This window comes from Salvelinus sp. IW2-2015, linkage group LG17 (genome assembly GCF_002910315.2).
Source record: "Salvelinus sp. IW2-2015 linkage group LG17, ASM291031v2, whole genome shotgun sequence".
Lineage (NCBI taxonomy): Eukaryota > Metazoa > Chordata > Actinopteri > Salmoniformes > Salmonidae > Salvelinus > Salvelinus sp. IW2-2015.
The window spans coordinates 110,312-126,965 of NC_036857.1; the positions used below are offsets into that span (position 1 = coordinate 110,312).

Below are 16,654 nucleotides of genomic sequence, written 5' to 3' on the forward strand. Positions count from 1 at the left end.
AAGAGGGTCTAAAGGGCTCTGGTCAAAATGAGGGCACTATGTAGGGAAGAGGGTTCTATAGGCTCTGGTCAAAATGAGGGCACTATATAGGAAGAAGGGTTTATAGGGCTCTGGTCAAAATCACTATTGTAGCGATATAAATATAGGGAGAAAGAGGGTTCTATAGGGCTCTGGTCAAAATGAGGGCACTATTAGGGAAGGGGGTCTATAGGGCTCTGGTCAAAAGAGGGCACTATGTAGGGAAGAGGGTTTCTATAGGCTCTGGTCAAAATGAGGGCACATATAGGAAGAGGGTTCTATAGGGCTCTGGTCAAAATAGGGCACATGTAGGGAAGAGGGTTTATAGGGCTCTGGTCAAAATGAGGGCACTATAGGGAAGAGGGTTCTATAGGGCTGGTCAAAATAGGCACTATTAAGGGAAAGAGGTTCTATAGGGCTCTGTCAAAATAGGGCTGGCCACTATGTAGGGGAAGAGGGTTCCATAGGGCTCTGGTCAAAATGAGGGCACTGTGTAGGGAAGAGGGTTCCATAGGGCTCTGGTCAAAATGAGGGCACTATGTAGGGAAGAGGGTTCTATAGGGCTCTGGTCAAAATTAGGGCACTATGTAGGGAAGAGGGTTCCATAGGGCTCTGGTCAAAATGAGGGCACTATATAGGGAAGAGGGTTCTATAGGGCTCTGGTCAAAATGAGGGCACTATATAGGAAAGAGGGTTCTATAGGGCTCTGGTCAAAATGAGGGCACTATGTAGGGAAGAGGGTGCCATTTGGGAATAACCCTATGTTTCGCTGGCCACCAGGTCCAGGACTATTAAGATATTTTATTGTCACGTACACCGGATAGTGTAGTGAAATGTGTTGTTTTACAGGGGTCAGTCATAGTAGTACAACACCCCTGGAGCTAATTAGGGTTAAGTGCCTTGCTCAAGGGCACCTCGGCAGGTTTTTCACCTTGTCAGCTCGTTTTTTTTGAGCCAGTCACTGATGAAACCCTTGTAATTAAAAATTACATTGTTGACCTTTATTTAACGGTTGTAATAAATTGTGTATTTTTGTTTTCTTTCAGGTGCTGAGGAGTCAGGGAAAAGCACCATTGTAAAACAAATGAAGTAAGTTTAAGTTACAAATTAAGTACGCTTTTGGGTTCTCTCTCGCTGTTAATATGGGGCAGCAGAGAAGTGAGCTGCATTGCCACAAAAGCACCACTAGGTGGCAGTTTGGATAATTGAGCCACAGGGAAATTCCACGTTAATTAACAGAGTGATACTGAGACTCAGATGTCACAAACCATACAACTCTATGCACAAGGACTTTTTTTAAGTGGAATTACTCAATACTAACCCAATACTTCTCCACAGAATCCTCCACCTGGGTGGTTTTAATAAGGAGGAGAAGGTAACGTCCAGAGGGGTGATCTTTGGTAACGTCCTGCAGTCAGCTCTGTCCATCGTCAGAGGCATGAGCATCCTGGGGATCAAGTACGGATCACCGGCCGCGGAGGTGGGTACTGCAGGCTGGGTGTTTGCGTGTGTGTGTAAAACTATACTACAACATATAATAATATACTATATAGACATGTTATACTTTAATATACTGTATATGTAACAGTATAACTTTAAAAACCGTCCCCTCGCCCCGACCCGGGCGCGAACCAGGGACCCTCTGCACACATCAACAACTGACACCCACGAAGCGTCGTTACCCATCGCTCCACAAAAGCCGCGGCCCTTGCAGAACAAGGGGCAACACTACTTCTAGGTTTCAGAGCAAGTGACGTAACGGATTGAAATGCTAGTAGCGCGTACCCGCTAACTAGCTAGCCATTTCACATCCGTTACATATAGACATGTTATACTATACAGTATAGACATGTTATACTATACTATATAGACATGTTATACTTTAATATACTGTATAGACATGTTATACTATACTGACGAACAAAATGTATAAATGTTATACTATACTGTATTAGGACATGTATATACTGTATACTGTATAACATGTTACAATACTCACCTATATAGACATGTACTTAATATACTGTATAGCATGTTATACTATACAGTATAGACATGTATTACTATACTATAGACATTGTACTAATATACTGTATAGCCATGTTTAATAACTGTTAGCATGTTATACTATACTGTATAGACATGTTATACTATACTATATAGACATGTTATACTTAATATACTGTATAGACATGTATATACTGTACTGTTATAGCCATGTTAATACTATACTGTATAGACATATGTATACTTATATAAGTGTTATACTTTTACATATACTGTTTAGACATGTTATACTATACTGATGCAGTATACCTACTTGTTATGCATGTTCTACTATTACTGTATCCTATACTGTATGCATGTATACTACTCTTAATATACGTGTATAGATATTATAATAACATGTTCACTATACTGTATAGACATGTTATACGCTTGATACTATAGTAAACAATGTTATCTATATGTATACATATTATACATTAATTATACTGTATAACATGTTATACTATACTGTATAGCTGTTATACTATACTGTATAGGATGTTATACTATTAGCTTGTATTATGACATGATTATACTTAATAACTGTATAGCCCATGTTATACTATACTGTATAGACATGTTATACTATACTGTATAGACATGTTATACTTTAACGAATTACTGTATTGACTTTACTAGTACTGCTTTTAGCCATGATTATACTATACTTATTAACCATTCATATACTCACTGTTTACTTAGCATGTTACTGTTACTTACTGTATAGCCATGTTATACTATACTGTATAGACATGTTATACTATACTGTATAGACATGTTATACTTTAATATACTGTATAGACATGTTATACTTTAATATACTGTATAGACATGTTATACTATACTGTAGACATTTTATACTACTGTGGAGTTCCGGTTGTCAGGGGAAATGGAATGAGAGCCTGTGATGCAACTTCCTCTTGTTGGACGTTAAGGCGGCGAGACTTTATCTTAACTCCTCCTCCACATTCACTTTGATTGGTTGACCGGTGCAGAAGAGAACCTCCCCCCACAGTTTGTTTTTGTATTCTCATCAGAATGTAGATGGATCTACAGTAGTTTCAGGCGTTTATTTTCTGCCTGGTTATGTTACGTTATACTATGTTATACCACGTTATACCACGTTATACTACGTTATACTATGTTATACTATACTGATGCATGTATGGGTGTTGTTCTCTGTGTGTCCAGGATGAAGGCAAGAAGCTGGAGAACTTATCCAACTCTACTGAGGAGGGAACCATGTCTCCTGAGCTGGCTGAGTGCATCAAGAAGCTGTGGATGGACCCTGGCATCCAGGAGTGTTTCGAGTCAGCAGCTGAGGGCTATCATCTCCTCGACTCCGCTCACTAGTGAGTTTATGACACGGATCAATAACCAGATTCAAGCGCGAGCCGTTTTTTTCTTCTTGATCGGATGGTCAGGGGGCCGGAACGTAATTACAAATCATTTGTAGACTGCAAATTGACAGCAAGAAGCATAAACAGATATATTTGACCAAAATACAATTTCAAATCTTTCTGACATTTGTATACGATCACATATATCTATCTGTTATGAATGGGAATACTTTGGAACAGATTTCCAAAATTAAAAAACTTTGCTGGTGTTTTTACAGTCTTTTATACTGAACAAAAATATAAACGCAACATGTAAAGTGTTCGTTCCATGTTTCATGAGCTGAAATAAAAGATCCCAGAAATTGTCCATACGCACAAAAAGTTTTTCTATCTAATTTAGTGCTCACATTTGTTTACATCCCTGTTAGTGAGCATTTCTAATTTGCCAAGATAATTCAGCCACTTGACAGGTGTGGCATACCAAGAAGCTGATTAAACAGCATGATCATTGCACAGGTGAACCTTGTACTTGGGACAATAAAAGGCCACTCTAAAATGTGCAGTTTTGTCACACAACACAATGCCACAGCTGTCTCACGTTGAGGGGAGCGTGCAATTGGCATGCTGACTGCAGGAATGTCCACCAGAGTATTGAATGTTAATTTCTCTACCATAAGCCGCCTCCATTGCCGTTTTAGAGAATTTGGCGCCCAACCGGCCACACAACCGTAGACCACGTGCAACCACGCCAGCCCAGGACATCCACATCCGGCTTCTTCCCATGCGGGATTGTCTGAGACCAGCCACCCGGACATCTGATGAAACTGTGGGTTTGCACAATGGAAGGATTTCTGTAGAAATGTTCAGAAATCATCACAGGGAAGCTGATTTGCGTGCTCGTTGTCCTCACCAGGATCTTGACCTGACTGCAGTTCGGCGTCTTAACCGACTACAGTGGGCAAATGCTCACCTTCGATGGCCACTGGCACACTGGAGAAGTGTGCTCTTCACGGATGAATCCCGGTGTAGCGTCGTGTAGGCCAGCAGTTTGCTGACGTCAACGTTGTTAACAGAGTGCCCCATGGTGGCGGTGGGGTTATGGTATGGGGCAGGTATAAGCCACGGACAACGAACACAATTGCATTTTATGGATGACAATGAGATATCGTGATGAGATCCTGAGGCCCATTGTTGTGTCGTTTATCAGCTGTCATCACCTTTTCGGCATGATAATGCATGGCCCCGTCTCAAGGATCTGTACACAATTCATGAAAGCTGAAAAATATCCCAGTTCTTCCATGGCCTGCATACTCACCAAACAGAACACCCATTGAGCACGTGTACAACAGTGTGTTCCAGTTCCTGCCAATAGCCAGCAACTTCGCACAGCCATTGAAGAGGAGTGGGACAACATTCCACAGGCCACAATCAACAGCCTGATCAACTCTATGTGAAGGAGATGTGTCGCGCTGCATAAGGCTAATGGTGGTCACACCAGATACTGACTGGTTTTCTGATCCACGCCCCTACTTTTTTTTAAAGGTATCTGTGACCAACAGATGCATATCTGTATTCCCAGTCATGTGAAATCAATAGATCAGGGCCTAATTAATTTATTTAAATGAACTGATTTGCTTATATGAACTGTAACTCAGTAAAAATCTTTGAAAATGTTGCGTTTATATTTTTGTTCAGTGTTTTTTTTTGGTGTTCAGAAAAATTGAGGGGCCAAATAAAATCAATCACGGGCCAAAGTTTGGCCTGCGGGCCGCCAGTTGTGGATCCCTGGTCTATGGCCTCTGTGGATGCTAGACAGTGCTGTTGTCTTTGGGGTCTAGTTACTGTAAAGCACTCTGTGATAACTGCTGATCTAAAAAAAGGCTTTATAAATACATTTTATTGATTAGTTGATTGATTTACTCTGCCTCTCTCCCACAGCTAACTCAGTGATCTGATCTTGATTGATTAATTGATTGACTGCCTCTCACACAGCTTCCTCAGTGACCTGGAGCGCATCACCCAGGCTGACTTCACCCCTAACGACCAGGACATCCTTCGGTGCAGGATCAAGACCGGCGGGGTCAATGAGGAGAGGTTCATCTGTAAAGATGTCAAATTCAGGTGAGCTACAGAAGCTAACGACCTGGCTCCTTTGTCACAGTACATTATAGTTCACCTGCAAAGATGCCAAATTCAGGTGAGCTACAGAAGCTAACGACCTGGCTCCTTTGTCACAGTACATTATAGTTCATCTGCAAAGATGTCAAATTCAGGTGAGCTACAGAAGCTAACGACCTGGCTCCTTTGTCACAGTACATTATAGTTCACCTGCAAAGACGTCAAATGAAGGCGAGGTAGTGTAACTGGTGCGATTGAACCAGCGACTTCTTACCCAACATCTTAACCATTAGACCAGGGTACTCCAGCCCTGTTCCTGGAGAGTTACCCTCCTGTAGGTTTTCACTCCAACCCTGTTCCTGGAGAGTTACCCTCCTGTAGGTTTTCACTCCAACCCTGTTCTTGGAGAACTACCCTCCTATAGGTTCACTCCAGCCCTGTTCCTGGAGAGATACCCTCCTGTAGGTTTTCACTCCAACCCTGTTCCTGGAGAGCTACCCTCCTATAGGTTTTCACTCCAGCCCCAGTTGTAACTAACCTGATTCAGTGTATCAACCAGTTAATTATTAGAATCAGGTGGACTAGATTGGGATTGGAATGAAAACATACAGGACGGTAGCTCTCCAGGAACATGGTTGAAAGCCCTGCATTAGACCAAGAGAAAATCCTTGTGATCTGAAAGCAGCATTTGGGCTTACAAGTCTAAGGCTGTGTTTACACAGACATCCCAATTCTGATATTATTTTTCACTACTTGGGTCTTTTGACCAATCAGATCAGCTCTTTTGCCAATAACCGGGCAAAATATCAGAATTGTCTGTCTCTGTAAACACAGCCCAACTTAAGGCAGAGCTACGTCTTAATGAGAGCGGGATTCTTGGCTGCCTGGTCACAGGACTGTTGGGACATGGCTGCTGAAGTAATGGCTTTACTGTAGCGAAGTAGCAGTGTTAAATCAAATCAAATGTTATTTGTCACATGCGCAGAATACATCAGGTGTAGACCTTACAGTGCTTACTTACAAGCCCTTAAGAAAAATAAATAAATAAAATAAAAGTAACAAATAATTAAACAGCAGCAGTAAAATAACAATAGTGAGGCTATACACAGGGGGTACCAGGACAGAGTCAAGGTGGAGGCTAGATAAAGGGGGTACCAGTACAGAGTCTATGTACGGGGGCACCAGTTAGTCGAGGTAATATGTACATGTAGGTAGAGTTAAAGTGACTATGCATAGATAATAATCAGAGATTAGCAGCAGCATAAAAGAGGGGTCTGGGTAGCCCTTTGACTAGCTGTTCAGGAGTCTTATGGCTTATGGCTCTTAAGGAGCGTTTTGGTCCCAGACTTGGTGCTCCGGTACTGCTTGCCGTGCGGTAGCAGAGAGAACAGTCTATGACTAGGGTGGCTGCAGTCCTTGAAATTTTTTAGGGCCTTCCTCTGACACCGCCTGGTATAGAGATCCTGGATGGCAGGAAGCTTGGCCCCAGTGATGTACTGGGCCGTTTGCACTACCCTCTGTAGTACCTATGTTAGTTTGTTGGTGATGTGGACGCCAAGGAACTTGAAGCTCTCAACCAACTCCACTAAAGCCCCATCAATGAGAATGGGGGCATGCTCAGTCCTCCTTTTCCATATTTACTGTAGAAATGTAGTAATGTCTATACCGTAGCAACGTAGTAGTGTCTATACCGTAGCAACGTAGTAGTGTCTTTAACGTAGCAACGTAGTAGTGTCTATACCGTAGCAACGTAGTAGTGTCTATACCGTAGCAACGTAGTAGTGTCTATACCGTAGCAACGTAGTAGTGTCCTATACCAGTAGCAACGTAGTAGTGTCTTTACCGTAGCAACGTAGTAGTGTCTTTAACCGTAGCAACGTAGTAGTGTCTATACCGTAGCAACCGTCAAAGTAGTGTCTATACCGTAGCAACGAGTAGTGTCTATACCGTAGCAACGAGTAGTGTCTTATACCGTAGCAACGAGTAGTGTCTATACCGTAGCAACGCAGTAGTGTCTTACCGTAGCAACGCAGTAGTGTCTTAACCGTAGCAACGCAGTAGTGTCTTAACCGTAGCAACGCAGTAGTGTTCTAGTACCGTAGCAACGCAGTAGTGTCTGTACCGTAGCACGCAGTAGTGTCTGTACCGTAGCAACGGCAGTAGTGTCTAGTACCGTAGCAACGCAGTAGTGGTCTAACCGTAGCAACGCAGTAGTGTCTGTACCGTAGCAACGCAGTAGTGTCTATACCGTAGGCAACGCAGTAGTGTCTATACCGTAGCAACGCAGTAGTGTCTATACCGTAGCAACGCAGTAGTGCTCATACCGTAGCAACGCAGTAGTGTCTATACTAGCAACGTAGTAGTGTCTATACCGTAGCAACGTAGTAGTGTCTATACCGTAGCAACGTAGTAGTGTCTATACCGTAGCAACGTAGTAGTGTCTATACCGTAGCAACGTAGTAGTTGTCTATACCGTAGCAACGCAGTAGTGTCTATACCGTAGCAAACGCAGTAGTGTCTATACCGTAGCAACGCAGTAGTGTCTATACCGTAGCAACGCAGTAGTGTCTATACCGTAGCAACGTAGTAGTGTCTATACCGTAGCAACGTAGTAGTGTTATACCGTAGCAACGTAGTAGTGTCTAATACCGTAGCAACGTAGTAGTGTCTATACCGTAGCAACGTAGTAGGTGTCTATACCGTAGCAACGCAGTAGTGTCTATACCGTAGCAACGCAGTAAGTGTCTATACCGTAGCAACGCAGTATGTGTCTATACCGTAGCAACGCAGTTAGTGTCTATACCGTAGCAACGCAGTAATTCCATACCGTAGCAACGCAGTAGTGTCTATACCGTAGCAACGCAGTAGTGTCTATACCGTAGCACAGTAGTGTCTATACCGTAGCAACGCAGTAAGTGTCTATACCGTAGCAACGCAGTAGTGTCTATACCGTAGCAACGCAGTAGTGTCTATACCGTAGCAACGCAGTAGTGTCTATACCGTAGCAACGTAGTATTGTCTATACCGTAGAACGTAGTAGTGTCTATACCGTAGCACGTAGTAGTGTCTTTACCGTAGCAACGTCGTAGTGTCTTTACCTGAGCAAACGTAGTAGTGTCTTTACCGTAGCAACGCAGTAGTGTCTTACCGTAGCAACGCAGTAGTGTCTATACCGTAGCAACGTCGTAGTGTCTTTTACCGTAGCAACGTCGTTAGTGTCTTTAACCGTAGCAACGTAGTAGTGTCTTTACCGTAGCAAACGTAGTAGTGTCTATACCGTTAGCAACGCAGTTAGTGTCTATACCGTAGCAACGTAGTAGTGTCTATACCGTAGGCAACGTAGTAGTGTCTTACCGTAGCAACGTAGTAGTGTCCTATACCGTAGCAACGTAAGTAGTGTTCTTAACCGTAGACAACGTAGTAGTGTCTTTACCCGGTAGCAACGTAGTAGTGTGTCTTTAACCGTAGCAACGTCGTAGTGTCTTTACCGTAGCAACGTAGTAGTGTCTTTACCGTAGCAACGTAGTAGTGTCTATACCGTAGCAACGTCGTAGTGTCTTTACCGTAGCAACGTATAGTACAGTGTGCATGTATTGTCAGTGTTTGTATGTGATTCCTGCTGGAGTTGAACCATCAATCTTTGTATTACAAGTGCCACGCTCTTCACCATACACACCAACTATGTGTAAAAAGCACACACTGGAGGATCTCATGATACTGTACTGGAGTTACTGACCGCTCCTATCCTGTAAAAAGGGGTTTTATAATTGATTGATTGGTTAATTGATTGATTGTTGTGTCTCTCTGACGGACAGGATGTTTGACATGAGCGGCAGAAGGGAAGAGAGGAAGAAGTGGATCCACTGTTTCCAGGGCGTCCATTGCGTCCTGTTCTGTAGTTCCCTCAGCGCGTATGACCTGGTGCTGCTGGAGGACGAGGAAATGGTGATCACACACACACACACACACACACACACACACACACACACACACACACACACACACACACACACACACTTCAAAGTTAAAGTAAACTAAAAAAGGAGGGTACAGATGAGAAGGAGGAGACGCTGATAACGTTCAACCATATTGTAAACCTCACCAGCCAGTGTGACCGCAGCTAGTAGGTGGAGGTTGAGCTTGACCCTTTTGTAGCCCGACGATGACCCCGTCCTTCTGTCCTCTTCTCTTTTCAGAACCGCATGCACGAGTCTCTCCATCTGTTCAACAGTATCTGCAACCACAGGTTCTTCGAGGACACCACCCACGTGCTCTTCCTCAACAAGAAGGACATCTTCCAAGAGAAGATCAAGAATGTCCACCTCAATGTCTGCTTCCCCGACTATGATGGTGAGTCCTACTGAGTCCCAAATGGCACACATGTTGTTTTCCATGACCTTTTGGTTTGAGTTTATTCACCGTGTGTGATGAATGAATACAGGCTGAATCACATCCGGCTGTGATTGGGAGTCTCATAGGGCTGAGCACAATTGGCCCAGTGTCTATTGGCCGTCATTGTAAATAAGAATTTGTTCTTAAAACTTCTTAGGGATCAAATCCCTTTAGCGGGATCGATTTGACAACATCCGTTGAAATGGCAGCGCGCCAAATTCAAATTAAATTACTATAAATATTCAACTTTCATGAAATCACACATGCAATACACCAAATTAAAGCTACACTTGTTGTTAATCCAGCCAATGTGTCAGATTTAAAAAAGGCTTTACGGCAAAAGCAAACGATGCTATTATTTGAGGACAGCACCCCATCAAACAAAGACAGACAATCATAATTCAACCCGCCAGGCGCGACACGAAACTCGGAAATAAAGATATAATTCATGCCTTACCTTTGACAAGCTTCTTCTGTTGGCACTCCAATATGTCCCAAAAACATCACAAATGGTCCTTTTGTTCGATTAATTCCGTCGTTTTATATCCAAAATGTAAATTTATTTGGCGCGTTTGATCCAGAAAAACACCGGTTCCAACTCGCGCAACATGACTACAAAATATCTCATAAGTTACCTGTAATCTTTGTCCAAACAACTTTCCTAATACAACTTTAGGTATTTTTTAACGTAAATAATCGATAAAATTTAAGACGGGATAAACTGTGTTCAATACCGGAGGAAAACAAAGTGGAGCGAGCTTTTCAGGTCACGCGACTCTAACAAACAGTACACTTCACTCGACCCTCGTTTTGGACAGCCCTACTTCTTCATTACACAAAGGAAAAACATCAACCAATTTCTAAAGACTGTTGACATCCAGTGGAAGCGATAGGAACTGCAAGCAACTGCCTTAGAATTCTAGATTCCCATTGAAAACCCATTGAAAAGAGAGTGACCTCAAACATTTTCTTTCATGGATGGTTTGTCCTCGGGGTTTCGCCTGCCAAATAAGTTCTGTTATACTCACAGACATCATTCAAAAAGTTTTAGAAACATCAGAGTGTTCTCTATCCGAATCTACTAATGATATGCATATCCTAGCTTCTGGGCCTGAGTAGCAGGCAGTTTACTTTGGGCACGCTTTTCATCTGGACGTGAAAAAACTTCTTAAGGCTAGGAGGTGGTATTAACTGACTTGCCTGGTTAAATAAAAACATTTAAAAAATGAATACATTGAAATCTTTCTCACTCAATTAAAACACAATAAGAAACTCCCTCTTATTCCCTCTGTCAAACACGTACGAAGACACCAGCAACTGGTCTCTGGTCAGTTTTTACAGCTCTCTTATCTCCCTATAGGGCCTAACACATACGAAGACACCAGCAACTTGTCTCTGATCAGTTTTTACAGCTCTAGGGCCTAACACATATGAAGACACCAGCAACTGTGTCTCTCAGATCAAGTTTTTACAGCTCCTTCTCCCTATAGGGCCTAACACATACGAAGACGCCAGCAACTGGTCTCTGGTCAGTTTTTACAGCTCTCTTATCTCCCTATAGGGCCTAACACATACGAAGACGCCAGCAACTGGTCTCTGATCAGTTTTTACAGCTCTCTTCTTATCTCCCTATAGGGCCTAACACATACGAAGACGCCAGCAACTGGTCTCTAATCAGTTTTTACAGCTCTCCTCTTATCTCCCTATAGGGCCTAACACATACGAAGACGCCAGCAACCACGTGAAGATGCAGTTTGAGTCTCTGAACTTGAGGCAGGCGGAGAAACCCATCTACACCCACATCACCTGCGCTGTAGACACACAGGACGTGAACCAGGCCTTCAACACCATCACAGACGTCATCAAAACCAACCTAAAAGACACCGGGCTGTTCTGAGCAGCTCCTGACTGAAGGTACAGTATGACGGCCTATATTACTGCCTGACGCACGCACACACCTCAGTGCCGAACAGGAAATCACTATGTAGGACCGACATTAGTCCTGTGGCCTCACTGAAACAAGGCCCGGCTGTGGACAGACCATCTGCTGACACACTGTAATAAGGCCTGGCTGTGGACAGACCATCTGCTGACGCATGGAATAAGGCCTGGCTGTGGACAGACCATCTGCTGACACACTGTAATAAGGCCTGGCTGTGGACAGACCATCTGCTGACGCACTGTAATAAGGCCTGGCTGTGGACAGACCATCTGCTGACACACTGTAATAAGGCCTGGCTGTGGACAGACCATCTGCTGACACGCTGTAATAAGGCCCGGCTGTGGACAGTCCATCTGCAATTAAATTAAATTAAAACATGACATGTTGTATTATGTCTGACATAATACCTCAATGACATAAACTCAGCAAAAAAAAAGAAACGTCCCTTTTTCAGGACCCTGTCTTTCAAAGNAAAAAAAGAAACGTCCCTTTTTCAGGACCCTGTCTTTCAAAGGTAATTCGTAAAAATCCAAATAACTTCACAGATCTTCATTGTAAAGGGTTTAAACACTGTTTCCAAAGCTTGTTCAATGAACCATAAACAATTAATGAACATGCACCTGTGGAACAGTCGTTAAGACACTAACAGCTTACAGACGGTAGACAATTAAGGTCACAGTTATGAAAACTTAGGACACTAAAGAGGCCTTTCTACTGACTCTGAAAACACCAAAAGAAAGATGCCGAGGGTCCCTGCTCATCTGTGTGAACGTGCCTTAGGCATGCTGCAAGGAGGCATGAGGACTGCAGATGTGGCCAGGGCAATAAATTGCAATGTCCGTACTGTAAGACGCCTAAGACAGCGCTACAGGGAGACAGGGTGGACAGCTGATCGTCCTCGCAGTGGCAGACCACGTGTAACAACACCTGCACAGGATCGGTACATCCGAACATCACACCTGCGGGACAGGTACAGGATGGCAACAACAACTGCCCGAGTTACACCAGGAACGCACAATCCCTCCATCAGTGCTCAGACTATCCGCAATAGGCTGAGAGAGGCTGGACTGAGGTCTTGTAGGCCTGTTGTAAGGCAGGTCCTCACCAGACATCACCGGCAACAAAGTTGCCTATGGGCACAAACCCAGGACAGGACTGGCAAAACGTGCACTTCACTGACGAGTCGCGGTTGTCTCACCAGGGGTGACCTGTTGGATTGGAGGGTGAGCGCTAGGGCAATTCCCCCCAGAAATGTCCGGGAACTTGCAGGTGCCTTTGTGGAAGAGTGGGGTAACATCTCACAGCAAGAACTGGCAAATCTGGTGCAGTCCACGAGGAGGAGATGCACTGCAGTACTTAATGCAGCTGGTGGCCACACCAGATACCGACTGTTACTTTTGATTTTGACCCCCCCTTTGTTCAGGGACACATTACTCCATTTCTGTTAGTCACATGTCTGTGGAACTTGTTCAGTTTATGTCTCAATGGTTGAATGGTCTTATTGGTCTTATTTTCATACAAATATTTACACATGTTAAGTTTGCTGAAAATAAACGCAGATGACAGTGAGAGGACATTTCTTTTTTTGCTGAGTTTATGGTTCTAATTATTACAGCCTTATTATACTTATATTACACGGTCAGGTAAGACCATAGAAAAGTATTACTAGAATGGACATACCATGGTCTGAGGAGCTTTGTCCTTTCTAGTAATTGAGTTTCTATGGTTCAGACGGCTGAGGGTGAGGAGGATGGATGAAGAGAATCATATCGCTAACATTTCCCCGACACTATCCCGGTCCCTCCCTATCTCGACACTATCCCTTTCCCTCCCTATTTCAACACTATCCCTGTCCCTCCCTCCCCATCTCAACACTATCCCTGTATCCTCCCTCCCCATCTCGACACTATCCCTGTATCCACCCTCCCCATCTCGACACTATCCCTGTATCCTCCCTCCCCATCTCGACACTATCCCTGTATCCTCCCCATCTCGACACTATCCCTGTATCCTCCCTCCCCTCGACACTATCCCGTATCGTCCCCCATCTCGCACTCCTCCCCCCCATCTCGACACTATCCCTGTATCCTCCTCCCCATCTGACTTCTCCTCCCCCATCGACACTATTCCCTGTATCCTCCCTCCCTACTCACTATCCGACTCTCTCATCTGAACTATCCCTGTATCGCTCCTCCCCATCTCGAACTATCCCTGTATCCTCCTCCCCATCTCGACACTATCGCCTAGTTCCTCCCTCCCATCTCGACACTATCCTTATCCTCCTCCCCCAACTCGACACTATCCCTGTATCCTCCCTCCCCATCTCGACACTATCCCTGTATCCTCCTCCCCATCTCGACACTATCCCTTTCCTCCCCATCTCGACACTATCCCTTTCCCTCCCACTTTGCTTTTTCCTCATGGTTTATTTTTCGTCATTAGCCTCCCAAAAGTACCACGAAACAGACCTAGGGCTCTATTTAAATGTGCATGGCAGAGGTTCAGCTGTACAGCACACTCCCTGCTTTACAGGAGACTGTATGTCGACGTAAACCTGAAATGACCTTTACATTTCTATCGCTTCAGCTTTATACACTTTGAATAGAAGACACTGATTAAGCTATATTTTACTCAATACAAATGTGGTCAAATATATATTAGACCAGCTTTTGAGGCATTGCAGCATTGGAGCGTGTCCTTTTGTTCCAGTTTAGGGGACCAAAAACAAAAACTGAATCGGCAGACATGATTGATCTATGACAAAAGTAGCATTCACCAAGTTTTTTTCCCCTCTCTCTCTCAAAAATATAATGTACGAATGTTAAAAAAAAGGTGACATATTAAATGGACTTCCTTATTTTCTTCATCTCTCCAGAACTTCCACGAGCCAACTCACTGGTTGTATTTGGGCACTGTGCTGGAGAAGGTGGACAGTTGGTTTATCTGCTGTCATCGTCACCACCGCCGAGCCCCCGGGTTCCTCGGATGCATCCCTCTACTATCAACAACGTCAAGTCCATTGGGTAGAAAACAGAGTATCAACATATAACATTTTTGTTGTAAAAAAATAAATAAAATAAAAATAAAGTGCTCCTTTATGTGAGGCATTGGATGGCACTTATATTGTGTAACGTACCTTTAAACCCCTGAAGCTAATGTTTTTGTTTTACCTTTAGTCTCCTGCGGTTTCTCTTTAACTTGTAAAAAGTTACCAACAGCAGATATTTGAAAATTCTCATCTATTTCTAATTGAGTCTATTTTAATAGCATAAACGGTGTATTGTGAGACACACGCTTAGACTGTAAATAATAATAGACCAAACTATGTTTGGCGAGATCATTACATCGTAAGTACTGTCAGAAAGGGACCGTTTTGATTAATACGTTTGTTCTTATTTTCGAAGTGTAGAGACATACAATAAAGATGGATAGACTTCTCTGTACTCTGTTTTTTGATAACTGAAGATTACCCAGACACCGATTACACAGACCGTACTGGCACAGATTACACAGACACCGATTACACAGACCGTACCAGACACCGATTACACAGACCGTACCAGACACCGATTACACAGACCGTACCAAACACCGATTACACAGACCGTACCAGACACCGATTACACAGACCGTACCAGACACCGATTACACAGACCGTACCAGACACCGATTACACAGACCCTACCAGACACCGATTACACAGACCCTACCAGACACCGATTACACAACCTACAGACACGATTACAAGCACCGACACCGGTACCAGAGTCAGCACGGATTACACAGACCTACAGACACCGATTACACAGACCCTACAGACCCAAAAGACGCTCAACTACACAGACCTACAGACACCGATTAGCAAACAGACCTAGCCAGAACCGATTACACAGACCCTACAGAAACAGCCGATTACACAGACCCCTACCAGACACCGTATTACCAGACCCTACCAGACACGATTAACAGACCCGTACAGACACAGATTAACAGACCCCTACAGACACGCGATTACACACGACTACCAGACGTACACATGGCACACCGCACATGACAGATCACAGACCCTACGACCGTTCATACAGACGATTACAGCGACTCAACTACAGACCGTACTGAACAGATTACAGACAGTACTGAGACCAGATTAGCAGACCGTACTGACAAGAATGTACAGACAGTATCGACAGCAGATTACAGCGAGTATTGAACAGATTACAGACAGTAACCCGGACACAGATTACGACAGTACTGAACAGATTACAGCCGTTAACCCGACACAGGATTACAGACAGCAGCTCGGACACCTAGAAAACAAACTGTTGTCCTTGCAGCAGCTATCATTTAGACATTGGAGTCAATTCCATTTCAATTCCCAGTAATTCATGAAGTACATCGCAATTTCAATTCTAATCCAATTCTCTTCAATGAGGAAAATGAAGAATGTTGTTTAGTTCTTTCTGAATTGACTCAACAGTGCTTCTATTCGCTCTTGCTGCATAACCTGTTGTATGAGAAGCAGCAGTGGATGGACCAAACACCTTGGATTATACAATTGAATCAGATTCACTGTGATGACAAGAGTTTTTGAAGGTTTTGTTACTTAATTACTTAATTAAAATAGAAGGAAAACCTGAACGATCTTGTGAACATGGGACATCAAGTATATATCACACTTTACAGTCAGCTGGTGGTTCAATTTATTTTATTTAAACCTTTAACTAGTCAATGAGACAGTGTAAGAACCTATTCTATTTCAATGACGGCAAACCTTTTTAACCCGGACGACGCGGGC

At 43.6% G+C, this 16,654-nt stretch overlaps 1 protein-coding gene across 2 annotated transcripts in view; it reads left to right on the forward strand.

The window, feature by feature from the left end:
* LOC111977280 (guanine nucleotide-binding protein G(t) subunit alpha-2) overlaps positions 1-15,302 on the forward strand; it is a 21,199-nt gene extending 5,897 nt beyond the window's left edge. Inside the window, exons 2-9 of one of the 2 annotated variants that reach the window (XM_024006669.3) lie at positions 1,065-1,107; positions 1,357-1,498; positions 3,259-3,419; positions 5,400-5,528; positions 9,341-9,470; positions 9,722-9,875; positions 11,627-11,831; positions 14,735-15,302. In XM_024006669.3, coding sequence (XP_023862437.1) covers positions 1,065-1,107; positions 1,357-1,498; positions 3,259-3,419; positions 5,400-5,528; positions 9,341-9,470; positions 9,722-9,875; positions 11,627-11,814 — 947 coding nt within the window. In that variant the 3' untranslated portion in view covers positions 11,815-11,831; positions 14,735-15,302. Of the gene's footprint in view, positions 1-1,064; positions 1,108-1,356; positions 1,499-3,258; positions 3,420-5,399; positions 5,529-9,340; positions 9,471-9,721; positions 9,876-11,407; positions 11,494-11,626; positions 11,832-14,734 lie in introns of those variants that run through there. The other variant, XM_024006670.3, reaches the window with a different exon arrangement.
* Positions 15,303-16,654: the final 1,352 nt, after the last annotated feature.